At 50.2% G+C, this 24000-nt stretch overlaps 1 protein-coding gene across 1 annotated transcript in view; it reads left to right on the forward strand.

The window, feature by feature from the left end:
* LOC137422868 (arrestin domain-containing protein 1) overlaps positions 1 to 24000 on the forward strand; it is a gene marked incomplete at its 3' end in the record, with an annotated part of 129184 nt that overhangs the window by 64062 nt on the left and 41122 nt on the right. Inside the window, exons 3-4 of the mRNA XM_078769059.1 lie at positions 2048 to 2107; positions 2246 to 2400. Of these exons, the coding sequence (XP_078625185.1) occupies positions 2048 to 2107; positions 2246 to 2400 (215 nt within the window). The remainder of the gene's footprint in view (positions 1 to 2047; positions 2108 to 2245; positions 2401 to 24000) is intronic.

Here is a 24000-nt window from a genome sequence, read left to right on the forward strand (position 1 = left end):
ATTCTCTCCTTCCTACAGATAATGCACAGAGGCTGCAACACATGCACTGATCTCCTTGGAGTGCCCTGACTCTTGATTTTTGAATCCGCATCAGATAGATCTGGCACATCGTGTGGTGATCGGAGAAGTCTTTTAGGTTGAGTGACTTCACTTGCACCGAGTTCAGGATCTGCTGGACGTTCCATTCCAGCAGGTTCCAGAGGAGAAGTTATTGAGATCCCAGAGGAGGAGTAATTTCTAGCTGTGGGTCTTGTTGGTGAAGGGAGAATGGCATGACCATGATATCCTCCATTAATTTTCAAAAAATGTCCGACCTCCAGATCTCTACCATGGAAACATTCGTCATTCACAATGACAGACGAATCGCCAACACAAAGATCTTCTCCCAACTTTTTTCTGTTAACAGGGTAACAATTTCTCTAAAATTCCACCAAAAGGAATGATACATCAAAGTTTTTTCCGAGCTGAAATCGCTCATGCCTGGAGTGTGTGCGGCCATTTTGTGTTCTGGTTGAGTTCTTCCTCTGAATGAATAGCGTGATATGTTTGGTCGAGCACAGACCACATCCAAAATTAATTAACTTCGAGGCCAAATTTCACTAACTAATAACAGTCTTTCGAGGTGCCAACAAGTGAATTATTATTTAAAATAATGAGGAGTTCATTTCAGGTGACATCAGGTAGACCCTGGATATTGGGGTACGGAGTGACACGATGATCAACCACGGCCCACGGCCTATTACACTTCTAAGACCTCTCATCCCTTCACAGATTTGTGGAGCCCTGCTCATTAAGTTCCACCACCTGAATATAATATTGGCCCAGCATTCGCCTAGTATACCTCCCACACTTTATTTCCAAATGCACATTGAGTTCGCGGTGTGCACAGATCCACTGGAAATGCATGGAAAAGGCAGCGCTTTGGCGATAAGGGACCAAGAGTGGAGTGTTAAGTGTCTGGATGCCAGAGCATTAGCAGGATCATTGGCGTCACTAGCTCAACAGAGCCGGGGCTAAGTGTGAGGGGGAAACGACACATGACCCCAGCTTTCTCCCTTACTGTCTTGACCCTTTCCCGATCTCTCTTTTCCCCGGATGCACATGGCACCAGTGAACATAAAGTTGACAAGTCACTGATAAGGCTCCAAAGGCAGGTATGTCGTGTTGGGGATAATGGTGACGTATACGTGCTGTAAGTACTTGTGAATATACATGCCATTGTTTCTCCCGTTGTAAATACTTGTCTGATTATTGTGGACTAAAAGCGTTTTCTTAAGAAACTGTGTCCTGATTTATTCTGTCTGTTCTGCTTGTGGCATAAGGTGCCTGAAGGTAATTAGTCAAGGTTCAACTGGGTTTAGTCGGCACTAGAAATGTTTATGTAACTCGTGGTCCTGCTCAGCCAATTAGTCAAGATCAGTTACGTAATCGCGGCACGGTACCCATTCGTTTCTGTTTTTCCCTGTATGGTAACATGACATTGTGCATGAGACCCAACAGTTAGTTCTGGGGCGACCGACGATCGTGGTCCTTTAAAGACACGCCATCCTCTCGCAGTTATTCAGACGCAACGTCTGTTACACCGAGGTCGCGATTGAAACCAGGTGGCTGTCGCAATATATGTTTGTCCTCATTCCTCATACATCGCTGGTTTAGAATAGGAAGCTGGCTGTAAATCCTTTTACAGGATATTCGGGTCTTCAAATTCTCAATGCTCATTTAATTCACCTCCTCGCCGGCTAAGAACCTCCACTCAGGTTCCCTCTAGGATTAGGTGAGGTGACCGGCGTGCTGCCCGATTTTTCCAATTGAACCCACTGTATGTGAAGAAAGTACATTGTTGAAAATAAAACTTTAGCTCATTTTTATTGAAAATAAAAATTCCAGAGTTCAGTGGGCATATGGGGCGTCCCCCATATTGCTTCAAAATATGGATGACATAAAGTCAAATGCAGATCCAATAGGGAGGGTTGCGCACATGTGTTTGTGCGAATCTGGGTGTCACATGTTAGTTTTAATAGGTCTATATTCTTACCTTGTTTTGCAGAAGTTTGCCCACCACTTTCAAATGGGGACCAGACATTCCAATTCCATTTCACCTTGCCAGGTCTGCAGCGAATTTGTTCCATATCTAATTGTTTTCTTCATACTTTCAATGCATGCAGCTGACATTGCATGTTATTATAAATATATATTTTTACATAAACGTTCATCTTCAGCAATACTTGTTTATTTTCTCCCACAGTGAACATACCCTCGTCATTTGAGGGTAAATATGGCAAGGTATGTTACAGGGCAAAGGCCGTGCTGCGGACTTCATGGTACCGACTAAACATAACTTGCAAGAAGAAATTTTCCATCTTGAATCCTGTGAATATGAATGATCTCCCGAACATTGATGTGAGGTTCTGCAACATTTCATTTTGCCTGTCTTTTCCTTGTCATCTCATATATATTGATAAATTGTCATATATATTGATAAATTGATCGTCTGTTTGCCGTGTCGCGAGCAAGGCCTTTGCCGCGTCGCGAACGATTTGAAATCGAAGTTAAGTGATTGTTCCCATTTGTATTTTCGTTAAAACTGTATTTATTTATGGTGTTGTACGTATATTGTGTCCCGACGAAGATTTTTCGGTGCAAATCTTTCATACCTGTATTGAAAATCGTGTTAATTCGTGTCGTGTCTTGAGGCCTTGTACAGTGTGCACTGTACAACCTTGAGGCTTTGTTTTTCTCTCAGTGGTCCGTCGTTTGTGATCCAATAACTTTCGTTCTCTGTATTCCCAGTCTTTTCACCCATAGCCTACTTCCTTGTGTAAATCTCAACTCAAAAAAAAACAAAAAAAAAAAAACATTTCCTTCTCTGTTCTCATTCGTTTATTCATTCTTATTCGTTCGTTCGTTCTTCGACCACGTGTTTCTCCCCTATTTCCCCAGATAGTTTTCACTCATTAACCTTCAATGTTTACACTTTCCCCTCAAGTTATGTATTCCGTCATATTTTATAACACCTTTTTCTTCTTCTAGCCCAGCGGCATAGTAAAAAATACGAAACCAATTGTTCAAATTGTTCTAAAAGCACCAAAATTGGCACACATGTAGATTAATATATTCTAAACATTTTTGGATATGGAGGCATTCAAGATTAGCCACCAAATTCAAAAATGGCCGCCAAATGTGCTACGGGGAGAATCTTGAATGCCTCCATATCCAAAAATGTTTAGAATATATTAATCTACATGTGTGCCAATTTTGGTGCTTTTAGAACAATTTGAACAATTGGTCTGCTATGCCGCAGGACTATTCTTCTTTAAAAGGCTGCTTTCGACTTGCTCACCAAATCAATTCATCCCAAAAAAAATATCCATCTCCTATAGTGCCTTTTTTCTACATTCCCTAAACTCTCCTGCACTCCATCCTCCATCCAGCGTCCTTAAACGTATTTTTAACTCGAAGGTCACAAGAAACTCATTTTGCAATAAATGTTCGTTTCCCATAAATCGTACACTTTCAAAAATCCAATCTCACCCCTCCCCTCCAAATCTTCCCCATAACCCCTCCCCTCCAAATCTTCCCCATCACCCCTCCCCTCCAAATCTTCCCCATCACCCATCCCTTTCAAATCTCCCCCCTTGCCCCCTCCCTCCTAAACTACCCCCTCACCCCTCCCCGCCAAGACGCCCCCTCGCCCCTCCCCTCCTAGACTCCTCCCTCACCCCTCCCCTCCAAATCTCCCCCATATCCCATCCCTTTCAAATCCCTCCCCTTGTCCCTTCCCTCCCAAACTCCCCCCTCACCCCTCCCCTTCAAATCTCCCCACCCTCATTGCTTCTCAATTTCCCCCCTCTCACTCCCCCTCCTCAAAGCGTCCTCCCCGCTTCTTCCCCCTTCAAACTCTCACCTCCATCTCCCCCAACCTTCTCCCTCGCTCTTCCCCCTCCTCAAATAACACCTCATTGTGGCTCACCCAATCACCATCAAACCTTTTGTCCGCCCCATCCTTCCCTTTCTCCGAGCTATTCTGAAATCTCTGACACACCTTCAACAGCTCTCCCTACCTCTTCCACCTCTTCCACATCTTACCCTACCCCTCCTCCCCCCTGTTCTGTATCTGATGCTCCCCCTTCCTCTTCATTAACGGTATGGACCTCAAACATCCGGGGCCTTCGTTCAAACTTAACTGATCTCTCCATACAGGTTGCTTCTGTCAAACCAGACGTGATCTGCTTAACAGAAACTTTCCTCCTTTCTGATGTCTCTGATTCCATAGTATCTCTCCCGGGCTACTCCCTCCTCCGGTATGATAGACCTGAGCCTCGTCCTGGAGGCGGGGTTGCTATCTTTATCAAAAACTCTCTTCCTCACTCGCCCTGCACTACACTCTCTCCACCTCACCCCCAGGAATACCTCTGGCTACGGCTTCCCCTTCGCTCCCACCTCTTGTTCATATGTGTGTTGTACCGTCCACCAAACAGTGATGACTCCATCTACATCTCGCTGTCTGATGATATGGACCAACTTCTATCTACTCATCCCAACTCTCTCTTCCTCATATGTGGTGATTTCAACTGTCATCATGCCAGTTGGCTGGGTGTGGGTACCTCTCTCACCAGCCATGGCTCCTCAGCAAAGGACTTCTGCGACTCACTGGGACTGACACAATCTGTCAATTTCCCGACCCGGATCTCAGTCAACGGAACATCTTCTCTTCTGGACTTGGTTATGACTAACTTCCCTGAAAATGTCTGCTGCTCTTCTTCTGCTCCGATCGGATCATCTGATCATGTCCTTGTTAAAGTGGACATCTCTCTGACCATCCTCAGGGAGCCTGCTCAGCGTCGACGAGTCTGGCATTTCACTCAGGCCAACTGGCACGGTCTTCAAGCAGCCATCAATCATCTGGACTGGTCTCCCATCTCTACCACCTCTGACATCAACTCATCCTGGGAATTCTTCCAAAGTAAATTGCTCTCTCTCATGCACAGATTTATCCCATCTCGTCTTCAGTTGTCATACCCTTCCTCCCGTCCATGGTACACGGAATCTTGTGGTGAGGCTGTTGCCCAGAAACAACTTGCCTTCGTCTCCTGGAAAGCAAATCCAACGGAAGGAAATCTCATTTCCTTTCACAAAGCCCGAAACAAGTGTGTGTCCACCCTCAGGAGAGCCAGGAAACAATATCTCTCCGTTCTCAAGACCGAACTCTCTTATCTGTCTCCCTCTTCCAAATCCTGGTGGCGTCTGGTCAAATCCGTTTCTGGTGTTTGTTCCCCCTCCATCCCCTCCCTTACCTCAAATGGCTACACAGCTGACTCCGCACGTGAAAAAGCTGAATGCCTCAACTCTGTGTTTGCCTCTAAATCTTGTGTCCCAAACCCATCCCTCTCTGTACCCACCATACCCAGTCGTACCCTGCTGCTCCTGGACTCCGTGTCCTTTCCTCCTGACAAGGTGGAAAAGTTTCTGTCAACCCTCGACTCTGATTCTGCAACTGGACCCGACGGCATCAGGCCACGGGTCCTAAAATCCTGCTCTGCTGCTCTATCTTACCCTCTCTCTGTTCTCTTCACCCTCTCTTTTGCTCAAGGCCAACTGCCATCTGCTTGGAAATCAGCCAACATCACCGCTTTGCACAAAAAAGGTGCAAAAACAGATCCTAGCAACTACAGACCAATCAGCCTTCTCCCAATTATCAGCAAAGTCATGGAATCCATCATAGCTTCGGATATGAAATCTTTCCTCTTCTCCAATGGCTTGATCTCTGATCATCAATTTGGTTTCAGACCAGGTCACTCTACTCTGGACATGCTGCTTCTGCTGTCTCAACAATGGATGGAGGTCCTCAATGCCAAACAGGAAATTAGAGCTGTCTCCCTCGACATATCACGTGCCTTCGACACGGTCTGGCACCCTGCTCTGCTCACCAAACTCTCCTCCTTTGGTATCCATGGAAATCTCCACGCATGGCTGGCGGACTTCCTCTCTAGTCATCGTCAACGTGTGGCCCTGAATGGGTTTCTCTCATCTCCTCTTCTTGTTCAGGCTGGAGTTCCCCAAGGCAGTGTTCTGGGCCCCGTGCTTTTTCTGGTCTTCATCAATGATCTCTCTGACTCTCTCGAAAATCCTCTCTATCTCTTTGCTGATGACTCCACTCTCTGCCGCTCCATTCCTCTTCCCTCAGATCAGCAGTCTGCTGCCTCCTCACTCTCTGAAGACCTGGACAAAATCACAGACTGGTCAAACAAGTGGAACATGTCTTTCAATCCTGACAAATCTCACACTCTTACTATGTCTCTCCGAAAAGATCGACTGGACAACCCTCCCATCTACTTTCTCAACAATCCTCTCCAAGAAGTTCTGTCGCTCAAGATTTTGGGTCTCACTATCTGCCATGATCTTTCTTGGGAAAACCACATTTCCAAGCTGGCCTCCAAAGCCAGTCGCCGACTGGGCATCCTCCGTCGTGCGAAGTCCTTCCTCGGCACACCTGAGCTCCTCACCACATACAAGGCTTTCATCCGCAGCTCAATGGAATACTGTTCTCCCCTATGGGCCGGTGCTCCTGCCTCACACCTAGCTCGGCTTCACGCTGTTGAAACCAAAGCTTTCAGAATTATTGGAATCTCCCGCGATGAAGCTATCTCTGAGGGCCTTTCACTCACTCACCGCAGGCAGGTAGGTGGTCTTTCTGTCTTCTACCGACTCCTCTCCGGCCTTGCACCCCCAGCTCTCTCTGTGCTCTGTCCCCCAAATATTCCTACAGGTCGCACAAGATCTGCCAGCAACCCTCTGATGGTTAAACTGCCGAAATCTCGGCTCTCTGCTCACCTTCACTCTTTCATTCCTCTTTTCTCCCGCCTCTGGAACAAACTCCCTCACTCCCTTCAATCCCACTCCTCCCTCCAGGTCTTTAAAACAGCTGTTCACCACCATCTCTTATCTTCCCCCATCCAAAACCTTGATCTTTTCTACCCCCGCTAATTCACCCCAGATCCATCTTGTTTGAAATTCCAACTTCTTTCCTGGAAGTCCTGGCATTGTCCATATGTTTTATACCTCTCCCACCGCCCCCTTCCCATGCCCCCCCCCCCCCAAAGCCCTCGCCCTCTCTCAGATCTCTCGATGTCTCCATGTCTCTCGGTCCCTGCTCTCAAATGTTGTGTTTGTGTCCTTCCCCCTCTCTCCCCACATCTTGTCTACCGCTCCCGATGTTATATGTTTTATGTGTCGGTTTGTCTTTCTGTGTGATTAATCTTCGCTCTTTCACGAGCCTCGATCTTGTATACAAAAAAAAAAAAAAAAAAAAAAAAAATCTCTGTCTGATTAAAGTGTAAACCTTTTTAAATTGCAAAAATGGCATCGCCATGTCAATAGCTCGCCAATATCATCAACCATGGCTGGGAAAGGGAATCCCTTATATATATTGTTGCGGATATGGAATTTGGCCTCCATATCCGCTTGTAAATATTCCCCTATTTCCCCAATACTCCCCAACTATCCCCAATCCCCCATTCCCTAGTCCCATTGTCTGTAAACGACACTCAGTAGAGCCGATCTTCCCCTTCTTCCCCCATTAAATGTCGTGCCCAGGTCCACCGCATCTCACGTAGACAACTATAGGACATCTTGCTAGTTATTCTTAGTCTATGTCAGTTAAGGACTCGTTTCCATTAATTCTGACTCTTCGTTGCACCAGAATGTGATCGTATGGCACCAGTAGTGAGTTTAGGACCTCCCCATACCTCCCCGCATCTCTTCCCCATGAAGAAGCTCCAACAACAACAACTACAACAGCAGAGGGGGGCGGCGCGGCGACGGCGCGGGGAGTGGGCGTCCTCCCTCCGGCTCGGTTAGCCGCCATGGCCCATGTGCTCCAGGTTACGGGGTTACCACGAAGGGGCTGGCTGTCAGTCCCTCGTCAGGGGCGGAGCCCGGTAACCCCCCCCCCGCACCCAATGAGAAGCAACGGGCCGATGCCATCTGGGGCGGAGCTAACGAGCAGAGGGCGTGACTCCCCGCCGGATATACGAAGCGACTGACCGGAAGTAAAAGGAGATGCGCCTCAGCCACGAACGAAAGAACCAGACGCCACCTCGAGCGCTGTGAGACCTCCCGCATCTCTGGACTGGGCCGCGCTATTCTGTCCTCGAGCCAGGTGCACCTGAGCCATCGACTGCCGCTTTCCTTGCCATCAATCCCCGTGTGAGTCAGCTTTGTCCCGTTTGTCTGTCGTCTGTCGGGGTTAATATAAGAGTGTGACTAAGTGCCTATCTTCCTGTGCTGTCTCTCTCGTCCCTGTAATCTGACCTTCCGTATATTCCATAATAGAACCTCCTCCGGAGGTCTTGAGAACCGTATCCCTGGTGTCGTGTCATTTTAATCCCAGCCGTTGTGTCCTTTTCCTTAATTGATCTAGCGTAGCGCGATTAGTCAACGTTCGGGTATAATCGGGTAACTTGTACGGATACGGCGGCCATTCCGCTCGGCCCACCATACCATCGAAGTCGTATCTGTAACAATTGGTGTCGAGGAGTGAGATTCGATCCGGAGCGCGTTTTTTTTTACGCGCTCGAAATTATAACGGCGAAATTTGATTTTGTTTTACGAAAATAAAAACCCGAATTTTGAAAGTCGCGCTATGGCAGACCAAGTCGGCTGGGTTCCGGTAGAGAGTGAGGCAGGGTCGATCCAGGACCAAATTGAGGGACATGAGGAGAGCGAAGCAGCGAGGGTAGCAGACGCACAATATAGCGTCGTTGCGCCCGACATTACGGGCGCGCAAAATGGCGCCTCGCTGGCCACGGCGTCCACGCCCGCGACCGTAGTAGCGCCACCGGTGGATTCGAACCTTTTCCTCCTGCAAATGGGGGCCCTTATGGAGAGGCTAGAAGCAAAAATGGGGGTAATGAATAACCAAATGGGGGTAATGGGGAACCGGATGGATGCTCAGGGTGAGCGATTGGAGGGCCAAATGGGGGTAATGAGGGACGAAGCGAGGGGTACCGGTGAGGGGTTAGACAAGAAATTTGAGAAGTTAGACAATAATTTTGAGGGGTTAGACAACGGGATAAAAGAGGTAAAGAATGGGTTAATGGGGGTGGAAAATAGAATGGCTGCCCAGGAGAATCAGATAGAGGGAATGCAAAAGGGGTTAGAGGGGTTAGAAAACAGAATGGAAGGCAAATTGAGGGACATGAGGGATCAAGCGGAAAGGGAAGTTAAACAAATGGGGCAGCAGATAGAGGGGGTCAGAATGGGGGTAGAAACCAAACTGGATGCTCACAGGGAGGAAATGGAGCAGATGAGGGTGGCATCTGGGCAGGAGATGCAAGTGATGGGAGAGGAGATCAGAAGAGGAGTGAGTGAGGAGGTCGGAGGAGTGCGCGAGGAGGTGAGGCACTGTAAGGAGCGCATGGAGAAGGAGGTGAGAAAGGGGACTGTAAAATTGCAAGGTGGCATAGAGGACCTGACGCAGGAGGTGGAACAGCTGACGGAGGGACAAAAAGAACTAACGGACCAGGTAAAGAAGAACACAGCGGTAATAGGAGGGTTAAAGGCGACACAGAAAGAACTAAAAGATGACTTGATAGCAACGAAGAGGGAATGTCAGATGGTACGTGAGGGACTGACAACGAGGTTGGACGAGGTGATAGAGGTAATGGAGACGAAGGACCGGCAGGTGAGGACGCACATGGAAACGGTCAAGGTAGCCTTGGAGGACGAGCTTGAGGAGGCGTACCGGGGAATAAAAGGGGTGAAGCAGAAATTAGAAGAAGTGGAAGAAGGGGTGAGCGAAATTAAGAAGCGACGGAGAGAGGATAAGAAAGAGATAAGGGAGGAAGTAAAAGAATTGGTCCAAAGTCTGTGTTTGGATCGTGATGGTGTGCTCATTAACCGGATGAGGGATTCGCAGGTGATGGAGGAGAAGCGAAGAGGAAGAGGACCCGGTGTAAGTGGTGACCAGTATGGTCGTGCGTATGATGCGCCAGGTGATTTGATAAGCTTGGGGGTCGAGATAGACCCGGGTGTTCGTGAGAGGCCGTTGGTGAGGTGTGCGACAGGTCTGGTGTGCGAAAAAGGAGGTGTGCGAGAAAGTCCGACTCTGGGGTGTGTGAGGAAAAAGTGCGTGCCAAGGAGTGAGGGTGCCGGCGAGAGTGAGTCGGTCGTAGCGCGTGTGCGAGGGAGCACATGGAAGCGCAGTGTGGTGAGTGTTACAGAGGGTGTGACGGGAGAGTGTGCGCAAGAGTGTGCGCGAGAGAGGGGTGTAACGGACAGGTGCATGGGGAAAGAGTGCGCTGTCGAGAGTAAGGGTGAGTGCGTGGTCAAGAATGGAGGTGGAAGTAGTGAGAGTGACCAGGAGCGTGAGTTGGTGGTGACAGGTGAGCGAGGATGTACACCTGGAATGGAAGGATGCACACCTGGAATGGTAGAGCGTGAGTGGGAATGCACGCTGGAATTGGTAGTGAGGCACTTGGTTGGGTGTGCGAATGAGAGCACACCTGTGATTGTCACAGAGGAGGTGACAGAGGAGGGGGCGCGAAGAGGTGTGTTAGTGAGGTGTGCGACCAACGAATGTGTGCCAAAGTGTTCGGTGGTCAGGTGTGTGACCAAGTCTGTGAGTGGAATGAGAGTACCTGGGTGTGTAAGGAAAGGTACGAGGAGCATGGAGACGGCTGGATGTGTGAGCAAGGAACGGGCTGCGGGGTGTAAGCATGCAGGTGAAGCATCGACGTTAAACGGGTTAGAGGTTAGGTCGACTTTTAGCCGAAGCGGGCCCTCGGTGCGTGCCGGGCCTCGCTTTGGACGGCCGCGTCCGGGCTCCACTAGGCGGAGCGGGCAGCCCGATGGAAAGGGTCGTCATGGCGACCACTTTCCATTGAGACGTGCCGGCAGGTCGAGATCGGGACATTGGATGGCACCACGCCGAGGTGGTGCGTGGGATCTCGGCCCGGGTAAGCCCCCGTCCCTGCACCGAGTGCCGGACGCGTCCAGCCGCTGGCACAGAACAACCCGCATTCATGGCTTGGCTTTACGAAGCCGGGCTTTGGACGGGAATTGGCGCACCGAGAGGCAGTAGTGAGTAGACTGGGTGATGAGGTTAGTGTTTTGGACCCAAAATTAGAGAAAAGCAAAATTTGATGATTGGCAAAGGATTGGCAGTAGTGATTGGCAGATGATGAGCAGTGATTGGCAAATTTTTGATTTGTTGAAATTTGATGTGCAAAATTGGTAGTGAGCGATGTGCCCGGTGGGTAAGAGTGGCATCCCTGCCACCCTTCCCAGTGGGGCAAATGCGCAATAGCTTAGGGGGTGATGGCAGTGAAAACTAGCCCGGGTGGGTTAGGTTATATTGATAGGGATCTAGCGAAGATGACATTAGGTGACGTTAAGGTTAGTTAGTGACTGATACCTGTAGTGGGGACGCAGGTAGTTTAGTGTGTTTGATAATGACGTGGGAGCGCAATAGTTTAAAGGGACGACTGGGAAGCGCAAGTTTCAGAGGGGAGTAGTTAGATGAGATGATGCTGGGTGATTGCACAGGTGTGCAACTGGACAGGTGTGTGGAGCACTGGAGCAGTGTATGAGTAGTGAGTGTTGTGGATCAGCGCGAATGCGCTTGGGGAGAGAAGGGTGCAGGTGGCACCGGGTGTGAGAGCACAGGTGTGCAAGTGCAGGTGTGTGGAATACATGGAGTAAGTGGTACGGAGTGGTGTGCATGGTGCGAAGGTGTGGATGGGGGAAGAGTGGACCCCTTTCACGAATACCCGGGGCGGGTAGTGTAAGTGTTAGGTAGAGGGTATAGGTAAATTGTGGTTGGATATTGGCATCTGTGGTGCGGGTGAAAGAATGGTCTGTGGATGGGTGCATTAGTGTTGTGGAAATGGCTGGGCGTGTAGCCTGTTAGTGTGTGTAGTTGGTTGGGCACTCCACCACTGTGAGGATGTCGGCCAGGTGAGGCCGCAGGTGGGCTCTGGGAGCCGGTAGAGTTGTGGATGGGGCCCGAGGATCCGGAGGACGGACCCGGGTAGCCCAGTGCCAGAGAGGGCACCGAGTGGGGAGAGCGCCAGAGGGCCTTCCCCAGGTAGTTAGGTTAGGGTAAGGAGCAGGTAAGCTCGGAGGCAACTGCAGTGGTGGAGGTGTGCAGGTGGGTAGACCTGCTGGGAGAGCTACACGTCGCGGCCCAGAAATTGTGCGAGGGCACCGGGAGATGAATCGGGGGAGGGAGACCCCAAATTGAAAAGCACCACAGTTGGCCAATGGGAATTGGTTTTTAGAACCCATAGTGTAAGAGGGCCAATGGTTTGGCCGGAGAAAGACCCCGGGTAGTGTAAAGTTGTTAAAGTCATTTAGGAGATAGTTAGGATTGATGAACCTGTCGCACCATACGCAGCCACTTACCTGTGGTGATGATGACTCCACACCTGTGTTTTCTTTGTTTTGTTGCAGGAAATGAAATTGCTGTTGGATTTGTGAGACGCATCACGATGTGGATGAGACATTGGGGTGATTCCATCTCTCCCTCCTTAGGAGGGACTGATGATGAATTGGTAATGGCAAATTTTGATGTTCAGTTGGAGATGGCAAATTTTGATGAGAGTTGAGAATGGCAAATTTGATTGGTTAGGATGGAGAGAAGACGAATTTGGTATATGGGAGGAACGGGGAAGACAGTAGGGATGTGTGTTGATTTGTAAAGTAGATGTTTATGGGTAGTGTTGTGTTTTGTGGATTCAGTAAGGGGTAAGGGAGGGGCAATGTAGGTTACCTGGTGGGGGGGGGGGGGCGTACGGTAGGAACGTACCTGTCTCACCTGGTTCCCATGTGCCCCCAGTGTGCATTACCTTACGTTGCGTGCACTTTTGCGCCCTTACCACCTTACTCACTTGTCTTTTCTTTTGTCTCCCACCTCCGAGGATCTGGCTTTGGGGTAGAGAGGGAGGAGAGAGAGGTGCTGGCTACGCAGTTGTGGGCCTGCACTTTCGCTGCGTGCTGCCTGGATCGATACACCATATGGACCGCAATGTTGGTGGCCACCCACAATGGACCGCAGTGCTTTTGCGGCCAAGCACCACCCGTGGATGGACCTATGGGTCAACGTGGCACCTATGCCAAACAGGTGAACCACTTATAGTTGACACCACTGAAGGCCACAATACAGAAATGGACGCGGTTGGCGCCTTTCTTTATTTTTGAAAGCGGCAAGAAGGCCAAGTGCACCACACGAAGAGCAAGAGACACCTGCAGGGTTAGGGGTTGTTGTTTTTATTTTAATGAACAATGTGGTGCACCGGATGGTGCTGACTGTGTGATGGGGTGGTGCTTATGGTGCTTGGAAGGGGTGCTCTGCACATTATTAAAGGCCCTAAGGCCACAGAGCACTCGTGGGTTGGTGTATCGATGCTGGCATGCGTGCTCTCTCTATGCAATAACATCTGCATGTGTTCCTCCAAAAACAGGTCCTGGATCGTAGTGTAAATATCAGCGTAGTCTTGTAAATAATGCTCCCTACCGGCTGTATGTTTAGTTTGCGAATTCTTTCCGCAATTCGGTTATCCTGTGGGTGTGTTTCTGTGAGGAGAAGGGTGCAACGTCGCAGGGGGACATATTTACTCATTTGTGAATATCTGTAAAACTGTCGCACTCAGGGTAGAGTTAATAGTAGAGGGAACTACATCTGAGTGCCACACTAAAATAGGTAAAAATTTATCGGGTCGGGACGCCCCGAGGGTAGAGAAGGGTGCAATGTTGCGGATATGGAATTTGGCCTCCATATCCGCTTGTAAATATTCCCCTATTTCCCCAATACTCCCCAACTATCCCCAATCCCCCATTCCCTAGTCCCATTGTCTGTAAACGACACTCAGTAGAGCCGATCTTCCCCTTCTTCCCCCATTAAATGTCGTGCCCAGGTCCACCGCATCTCACGTAGACAACTATAGGACATCTTGCTAGTTATTCTTAGTCTATGTCAGTTAAGGACTCGTTTCCATTAATTCTGACTCTTCGTTGCACCAGAATGTGATCGTATGGCACCAGTAGTGAGTTTAGGACCTCCCCATACCTCCCCGCATAGCTTCCCCATGAAGAAGCTCCAACAACAACAACTACAACAGCAGAGGGGGGCGGCGCGGCGACGGCGCGGGGAGTGGGCGTCCTCCCTCCTGCTCGGTTAGCCGCCATGGCCCATGTGCTCCAGGTTACGGGGTTACCACGAAGGGGCTGGCTGTCAGTCCCTCGTCAGGGGCGGAGCCCGGTAACCCCCCCCCCCCCGCACCCAATGAGAAGCAACGGGCCGATGCCATCTGGGGCGGAGCTAACGAGCAGAGGGCGTGACTCCCCGCCGGATATACGAAGCGACTGACCGGAAGTAAAAGGAGATGCGCCTCAGCCACGAACGAAAGAACCAGACGCCACCTCGAGCGCTGTGAGACCTCCCGCATCTCTGGACTGGGCCGCGCTATTCTGTCCTCGAGCCAGGTGCACCTGAGCCATCGACTGCCGCTTTCCTTGCCATCAATCCCCGTGTGAGTCAGCTTTGTCCCGTTTGTCTGTCGTCTGTCGGGGTTAATATAAGAGTGTGACTAAGTGCCTATCTTCCTGTGCTGTCTCTCTCGTCCCTGTAATCTGACCTTCCGTATATTCCATAATAGAACCTCCTCCGGAGGTCTTGAGAACCGTATCCCTGGTGTCGTGTCATTTTAATCCCAGCCGTTGTGTCCTTTTCCTTAATTGATCTAGCGTAGCGCGATTAGTCAACGTTCGGGTATAATCGGGTAACTTGTACGGATACGGCGGCCATTCCGCTCGGCCCACCATACCATCGAAGTCGTATCTGTAACAATATATACAGACGGCATTTAATATGGAATATTTTTTTTTGTGGGGGTGAACTTACTTTTCAAGATGACTTAGAACCAAAAGTTCATTGGAATTATGTTGAAATTATTCGAGATTTTGTTAATGTGACCTTTAAAAGAAACAAAAACCACATTTGACATTTCGAAGCAAATAAATTGATCCTTGAAAGTGATGTAAACTGATATCGAACTCAATTCACGGACAGTACTGTGTTAAACTTCTGCACGTTTTCCAGAAGTATCTCTTTATTTTGCACATTAGCCAAAAAAAAATTCAACAAAAACAAAAGCTAAATTATGACTGGGATTACGGACAGTAAAATTACAGTTCAGTACTTCGTGTAACCCCCACGAGCATTCAGGAGAGCACGTACACGTCGAGGCATGCTGTTCACGAGATTTGCCAAGGTTTGGACAGGAATCGCTTGCCATGCAGTGACAATAGTCTGCTGCAATTCACGCACAGAGGTCGGCTGCTGGTCCAAGTTGTCGATTTGACGCGTTAATTCTGCCCACAAGTTCTCTATCGGATTCATATCTGGGGACATGACAGGCCACTCCATATGCTCTACACCACGGTCAGCAAGAAAGTGTTGGATCATGCGAGCACGATGAGGCTGTGCATTGTCATCTTGGAAGACAAAGTTTCCTCGAAAGGCTGCACGAGCAAATGGAAGCAATGTTTCTTCCAGAATGACCCTGTACTTGAACTGGTTCAGGTTTCCATTCAGAACAACCAGGTCAATTTTGCCCCCTGCATGAAAAGCAGCCCAAACGGTCACACCACCACCTCCAGCTTGGACTCTTGGCACTACAATCTTCGGTGTGGGCTTCATGCACTTGTCTGTGCACTCGGACGCGGCCATCTTGATGATAGACCAGAAATCTAGACTCGTCACTGAAGTTCACGTGATTCCAGTGTCCTGGCTGCCATTGATGGTGCTCTCTGGCCCACTGCAATCGGTGCTTGCTGTGTTGTCTGGTCAGGCGTGGCTTTCTCAGGGGATGCCTGGCACGATAGCCTGCTTGAACCAGTCGTTGGTTGACTAGCCTTCTGGATACAGGCACATTTGTCAGTTGCTGCCACTCAGCACTAAGCCGATTAGCTGACTAGGGACGGCCATTGCAGACTAACCGGTGCAGCTGGCGATCATCTCTCCTTGTGGTTCTGCGTGGACGTCCTGGCCTCGGTATTGGAGTAGGGACACCCCTCTGAGCATTTCGTTTCAGGATCTTTGACACCTGACCTTGAGTGATGCCATACTTCCGAGCAATAGCACGCTGTTTCATGCCAGAATTTCGTAAAGCCACCACTCCATGACAAACAGCATTGTCAAGTTTTATGGTCCATCTCCAGAGGAAGCGGCAATAACTTTTGTAGACGTGTAGTAGTTGTTTTCCACTAATACAGAACGAAACAACCCTTTTTCCCCGATTGTGAAGCCAATCGTCAAATGTACCTGTCCTTACATTTTGTCACGCCACCTGTGATATAATCCTGTTATTGACTTCTTGCTGCGAAAGACAATCAGTGACATGGTTCTTTCAACAAAGACATCACCGAAGGGTAAAAGAAACTCACCAGATTGATATACTGAGTTCAGAAAGTAAACCCAAGTCAAGAAAAAAAAAAATTCCATATTAAATGCCAAGTCTGTATATATATATATACACCATATAGTCTAGTAGGAAGACTAGGTCCCCCTGCACCCCCCGGAGATATACTTCTAATCAGTGTTTCTAGATTGGAAAAAATGTGTAGAAAATGACTAGCTATGGCCCCAAGCTGAAAAAATGTCCCACATACCATTTTTATGCAAATTACTGCTGCCATTATCAAAAAAACGATTTTTGACATATCTCAGCCAATATTGCAGATAATTGAAAAATGAAGGTGTCTAGACCCATGTTTTGAAGGGCATAGATCATGATAGAACTATTCATAACATGATTACATGTGTCTATGGTATACTAGTATGCATATTAATGCTGTAATTACAAAATAATCAGTTTTACAAATGATAAGGATACGTTAATACTGCAGATAACTTAACATGGTACATAAGGGGTCTAAACCCAGGTATTTTCAAGGTTAAATGTCAACAAGATGCTCCTGAGTCTTGCATAGGGGCGGGACATTGGCAGTAACATTGGTACCACTCAACTTTTCTTCCCACCATTGACTTTGTATTGCGAGAGATTTTCACTTGCTTATTTAAAGGTTTCTCACCCAGCCCACGTAAAATCTACCAACTCCTGCTGTTAACTCCCAAACATATTTTTTTATGTTATCCAATCACAGTGCAGAAATGACAGACTAGAGATCCAAATTAGTGCTGCTATAGCTGCCATTTTACATTTCCATCCATGTAACATGCGCGCTCGCGCGCTCGTATCAATTGGTAATGTCGCGCGCTCGTATCAATTGGTAACGTTGATGTTATTGAATACCTCAGTTGAAAGTTCAGTCTTCCATTCCATCTGTGTGTTGTTCTTGGTATTCATCCTCCAATCTAGCCAGGTAAGATGCTAACTATAATGTTACTCACACTCTTGACTTCAGTTTCTGCATGAAATCATAAACAGGCAGAATAACAGCTGAGCCAGCTAGCACCATGTTAGCTAACGTTAAAGCTAGCCTCATCTATGTACAGTATGTTCCTAATGTCGGTGTAACTTAAACTTTTGTTAATGCCAAACATGAGACATATCTGTTGACTTCTGTATATGAATTGAACCAGAAAGAGGCACGACAGCTGAGTTAGCTACAGTAACTTAGCACAATGTTTCATTGGCCTAGATAGCTAACGTTAGTGTGGAAGAATTTAGATGTTTTAGCTATTAGCACTTTTGATGCCACTAAACATGGTTTAGTCAGCTAAAAAGTACCCTAGTGTAGAACATGACTCAGAACCTCTGTTACCTCACTGAAAACTCAGAGCCTCCTTTCACAGGCACTTTTAACATCATTCGTGATTTCTTATTTGTCATTTAACAGTGATGGTAGACATCGACAGCAAGCATGCCCAAAAGAAAACGGAGTGTAGAACCTGCAGCCCAAAGCTCTCCTCCTACATGCATCCTTCATGTACCATCCATGTCTGATCATGGGGATTTCACGCCCCTCCGTAAAATTAAAGGATCTGCTTCAGAAAAACTGCAACTGCTTCAAAAGATCCGGGATAGACGTCTCAACCAACCGCATGACTCCCCATGTCGTATGCAATCAGTATGTGATCAGATCCCGGCAACTCTTCCTGATGACCTAGAAAGAGTAGGATATCACAGCAAGTGTTATAAGCACTTTGTCCGCCACTTTCATCGTCTGGGAGATGATACAGAACCAGGGCCATCAACCTCATCATGGCATCACTCTCCTCGTAAACCAGGAGGTTCTGCTGAACCCATCTTCCCGCCAGAGTGTATATTTTGTGAGAAAGTTGAGACCAAAGATGCTCATCGCAATACTGAGAGGCCTACAACCTTCCCATCCTTTAAAAACAAAGAAAATGCATGGGAGCAAATCGAAACACGGGCTGAGAAAATGGGTCTCTATCGACTCCATCGAAAGGTGAAAAACAAAGACCTCTTTGCATGTGAGGCCAAACACCATCCGTCATGTTTTAAAGCTTTCCGCACAGCATTCTACAACTATGAGCGTGCGATTCACAGAGCCGAAGCACCAAAGGAGCAGGCTTGCATGTCAGCCGCCCATGAAAAGGCATTCAACTCAGTACTGGAACACATTCAAACCCAGGTCATCCAGCAGAATAAAGTTCTACAGCTTTCTTCCTTGCGCTTGCTCTATGTCGAGGAACTGAAACTGAATGGATATGAGAACTCAAATTATCGGTCAGAGAAACTACTGAAACGCCTACAGAATGACCCAATCAAGGAGCATATCCACTTCACGAAGGTTGATCATGACAAATGTGATGTCATTTCTTTCTGGCTTGTGCACAGCTCAAACATAACAGTTTCCAATGCTCTCGCACGAGCATTCACACTCGGAAGCACAAACAAGAACCAAAATGTTGCCCTCCAACTTCGCCAGGGTATTCTACAGGCTTTCAGAGAGTGTAAAGACCAACCATGGCCACCAACAGCTGAAGACATGGAGCTCAATCCTGAAGACATCCTACCTCCAGACCTTGTCCGCTTTCTCAGCGTGCTAATGACTGGCAAGGAGGGCATCGAGACAGAAAAGGTGAAGCGTCTGGTCTTCTCCATTGGACAAGATCTGTGCCGTGCAGTGTCAGATGGAAAATGGAAGTTACCAAAGCACATTCTCCTCTGTGTGACTGTAAGGCACCTGTTCCGAAGCAAACAGCTCACCACAATACTACACAGGCTTGGACACTCTGAGAGCTACGATTTCGCCTTGGAGTTGGAAACTGCTCTCGCCAAGGTCCTGGATGAAGTCTCAACTTATCGTACACCACAAATTGTGACAGGAGAGGGCAACCTTGTATTCCACTGTGAGTGGGACAACTTGAATAAAACCACTACCAGTGTGCACGGCAGCAACATTGTAAACAGTGCTGGAGGAATCATGGTGCAGGTGGATCTTCCTACCCATCCTACCAACCTCACTGGTGGATCTTCTGAACACAGGAGAGCACGAAGAGGAGGAGGAAGAGGAAGGAGAAGAAGAGTTTGACTCTGACGATTTCGATGAAAATGATGATGACTGACTCAGTGTAGAATCACTAATGCTAATGATGTTTATCTAAAACAAGCAAGAGAAGAGTGGTCACATTGAGTGCTAGGACTATTTTGACAGTTGTAATATTTAGAAAAATAAAACTTTGTGTTAACGTCTGTGTAGACGGACCTTAATATGAGTCTATTATTTCGTAAAACTGTGATTATTTTGTAAATAAAGCACTAATTAGCATACTAGTATACCATAGACACATGTAATCATGTTATGAATAGTTCTATCATGATCTATGCCCTTCAAAACATGGGTCTAGACACCTTCATTTTTCAATTATCTGCAATATTGGCTGAGATATGTCAAAAATCGTTTTTTTGATAATGGCAGCAGTAATTTGCATAAAAATGGTATGTGGGACATTTTTTCAGCTTGGGGCCATAGCTAGTCATTTTCTACACATTTTTTCCAATCTAGAAACACTGATTAGAAGTATATCTCCGGGGGGTGCAGGGGGACCTAGTCTTCCTACTAGACTAATAAACCATCAACCACAATCAACACATATAATATTTACAAAACACACACACACGAGCTGAAGTACCTGGCGTTGCCAGGGGAAGGGGAGAGATATACTGCATATACATCTTTTGAACCAATGAGTAAAAGCTAGACCTAGCCCCGGGAAAAGACGTAATAAAACTGTAAAAATGGGTGCCAACCTCGAGCAATCGATAAAAATGTGAAAAATGGTTTCTGTGGCACCACAGAAGGGATACGATTCTGTGTTCTTGGAACATATACGGTGAGATAAAACATTGGAGGGTAAAATGTAATGTGCCAGTTGCCACTGCAAGTCTCCGGAGAGCTCGGCGATGGGTACCTTGTGCGTACATAACAAGCCAGTTGATGGAAGTGGATGAGTAGTCTGGAGCATTCTCCTCCAATGCACTTGTGGTTCTGTAGGTCTATCAGGAACAAGGGTTTTAACACACATACAATAGACAGAAGATTTTCCCATCAAATGAAAAGAGGTGAAAATGAAGCAAAAGCTCTGGAAAGGGATGGTGGGATAAGAGAGGGTCAGCTTCTACCTGTGGAGCCCATTTTGGCCTGCTTTGCTTGAAAAATGGCAGAATCACAGAAAAGATCCTCCCAATGACCCGAATGGACCTAACTCCAGTGGCCACAGCGACATCAGCAGCTGGTTTCCACTTGTAAGGAGGAGGGGTTCTAAAATCTTTAACCTTGGTGCATCCAACGTCAATAAACTTTTGCATAAAGATGCGATCACTGCAGACCCCTTCAAAAATGGGGTTTAAAAGATTGGCTCGTTTAAAAACATTTCAAGGGAGTAGTTACGGTTATCACGGCGCACGGTAACTGCCTGCCATGCCTCCAGCACACTCCTGTAGAACAGGGGACTGATGCAGTATCACCTTTCTTGGTGTCAATGAGGAACAGTTCCTGATCGTAGCCGAGTTTCCCTGCCTGCCGAAGCAGGCAGTGAGCCAATGCCTTCCACGAGACGTCAGTGTACAGCAGTCGACGAAGCGACAGGAGGCGAAAAGCCATCACTTTGATGGTAATGGCGATCAGGCCCTGTCCTCCTTCAGCAACAGGTAGGTTTAACACACCAGGTTTGAGCCCCCCCCCCCCCCCCCCAAAATAAGTCAATTGAAGCGCGATGCTGCGCGCACTAATGCTTATGCAAGGAGCAAGTGGACAACGCGGTTCATAAAAGAGTCTTTATTGAAAGTACTCAAACTGCAGCACTAAGCTGCTCAGGGCTGCGCGCCCCATGTATATCGTGAGGCCACGCCTCTCTCCCTGGCGTGGCCCATCCCCACTTGGTGTGCGGGGTGATGTCACCACGTCAGTGCTTTCGTGTCCGCCACACGCGCCCCCCCAGAATCCCCGCGCACCTGAAGGGTCAGTTTGCGGGGCAAACGGATGACCTGGCCGAAGTGCCCCCTGGCGACTGGCGGCGTCTGGGATGCAGGGATGCCATCTGGGATGCCTCCGGCTGCAGGACCGGGGGGTGGCGTGGCGGCGGGGCTGGGCGGTGCCGGGGGTCCGCCTGCAGGGGGGCGGCCCCGACGCGGGGTCGGGCCACTGGCGGTGGATGGTCCACGTCGAGGTGGGCCGGCTTGAGGCGGTCTACAGAAACGCGGCCAGGAGTACCGCCGATGTCCAGGGTGAAGTGCTTCGCCCCGGTCTCCAGCACACGGAAAGGCCCGTCATACGGGGGCCGCAGTGGTGTCCGGTGGGAATCGTGGCGGACGAAGACGTACTCCGCCATGCGAAGCTCTGGGGCGACGTGTGTCGGTGGGTGCCCGTGGCATGCCGTTGGCACCGGGGCGAACCTCTGGGTGGTCTCTTGCAGAGCGGAGTGCTGCTGTGCCGCGGACCATGGTGCCGTGGAGTCGGGGAGGAACTCACCCGGCACCCGCAGCGGTTGCCCGAAGACCAACTCCGCCGCGGATGCGCGCAGGTCCTCCTTGGGCGCCGTCCGGAGGCCCAGCAGGACCCAGGGGAGCCTGTTGACCCAGCCGCCGTCGCGGAGGGTGGCCCGGAGCGCGGCCTTCAATGAGCGGTGAAATCGCTTACACAGGCCGTTAGCCTGGGGGTGGTAGGCCGTAGTTCGGTGCAGCCGGACCCCGAGCCCCTGCGCGACCGCCCCCCAGAGCTCCGAGGTGAACTGGGGGCCGCGGTCAGACGAGATGTCTGAGGGGGCGCCGAACCGGGCGACCCAGGTGGCGATGAAAGCCTGCGTGACATCCGCCGCCGTCGTCGACGCCAAGGGCACGGCCTCCGGCCACCGGGTGGTGCGGTCCACCATGGTGAGGACGTGGGTGAAACCCCGCGAGGGGGGCAGAGGTCCCACCAGGTCCACGTGGACGTGGTCAAACCGGCGTTCCGGCACCGTGAACGGGGCCAACGGGGCCTGGGTGTGCCGGTGCACCTTGGCGCGCTGGCACGCGAGGCACGTCCTGGCCCAGCCGCGGACGGCCTTCCGGAGGCCATGCCAGACAAACTTGTCGGCGATCAACCTTTGGGAGCCCCTCGCGCCCGGGTGGGACAGGCTGTGGATGGCGTCAAACACCTGGCGCTGCCAGCCCGCGGGCACGATGGGGCGAAGACGCCCGAGGGAGACGTCGCACAAGAGGGCCGCGCCCGCGCCGTCGAACGGCACCTCGGTGATGCGGAGGCCCGTGACGGCGGTCCGCAAGGCCTGGACGTTGGGGTCAGCGGCCTGGTCCGCTGCCATCCGGGCATAGTCGATGCCGAGGTGGACTGCGTGGGCGACGGCCCGGGAAAGGCAATCCGCCACCGGGTTGTCCTTCCCCGCGACGTGCCGGATGTCCGTCGTGTACTCGGACACGGCCGAGAGGTGACGCTGCTGCCGGGCCGACCACGGCTCGGTGACCTTGCCCATCGCGAAGATCAGCGGCTTGTGGTTGACGAAGGCCGTGAACGCACGGCCCTCGAGCAGATGGCGGAAGTGCCTGACCGCCAAGTGAAGCCCGAGCAACTCGCGGTCGAAGGTACTGTTACGGCGTTCGGGCGGGCGAAGCTGCCGGCTAAAGAACGCCAGCGGATGCCAAGCTCCACGCACCCATTGCTTGTGCACCGCGCCCACCGCGTAGTCCGAGGCGTCGGTGGTGAGGGCGATCGGTGCATCGGGCGCCGGGTGCGCGAGCATGGTGGCGTTAGCCAAGGCGAGCTTCGCGCCCGTGAACGCCGTGTCCATCTGCTCGGTCCAGGTAACGTCGCCTTTGCCCGGCTTACCTTGGAGAGCTTCGTGCAGGGGGCGCAGGAGCTGGGCGATACGGGGCAGGAACTGATGGTAAAAGTTCACCATGCCCAGGAACTCCTGCAGCCCTCTGATCGTGCGGGGGCGCGGAAACCCCTTCACCGCCTCCACCTTGGCCGGCAGGGGGACGGCTCCGTGCCTGGTGACACGGTGCCCCAGAAAATCGATTACGGCGGCGCCGAACCGGCACTTTGCGGGGTTCACAATCAGGCCATGCTGGCCCAGGCGTTCGAAGAGCGTGCGGAGGTGGCGTAGGTGCTCTTCGCGGGACGCGCTGGCGACGAGGATATCGTCCAGGTAGACGTAGACAAAATCCAAGTCGCGCAGGATGCTGTCCATCAGTCGCTGGAATGCCTGAGCCGCATTCTTCAGACCGAAGGGCATCCGCAGGAACTCGAAGAGTCCGAATGGCTTGATGACCGCCATCTTCAGGACGTCCTCCGGCCTGATGGGGACCTGATGGTAGCCACGTATGAGGTCCACCTTCGAGAAGAAGGACATGCCCGCCAAATGGGCGGAAAAGTCCTGAATGTGGGGGACGGGGTAGCGGTCGGGAGTGGTGGCGTCATTGAGACGGCGATAGTCCCCGCACGGTCGCCATCCCCCGCCGGGCTTCGGCGCGATGTGCAGCGGCGACGCCCAAGCGCTCTCTGAGCGCCGAACGA

This window comes from Myxine glutinosa, unplaced genomic scaffold (assembly GCF_964187855.1).
Source record: "Myxine glutinosa unplaced genomic scaffold, kmMyxGlut1.1 SCAFFOLD_1033, whole genome shotgun sequence".
Lineage (NCBI taxonomy): Eukaryota > Metazoa > Chordata > Myxini > Myxiniformes > Myxinidae > Myxine > Myxine glutinosa.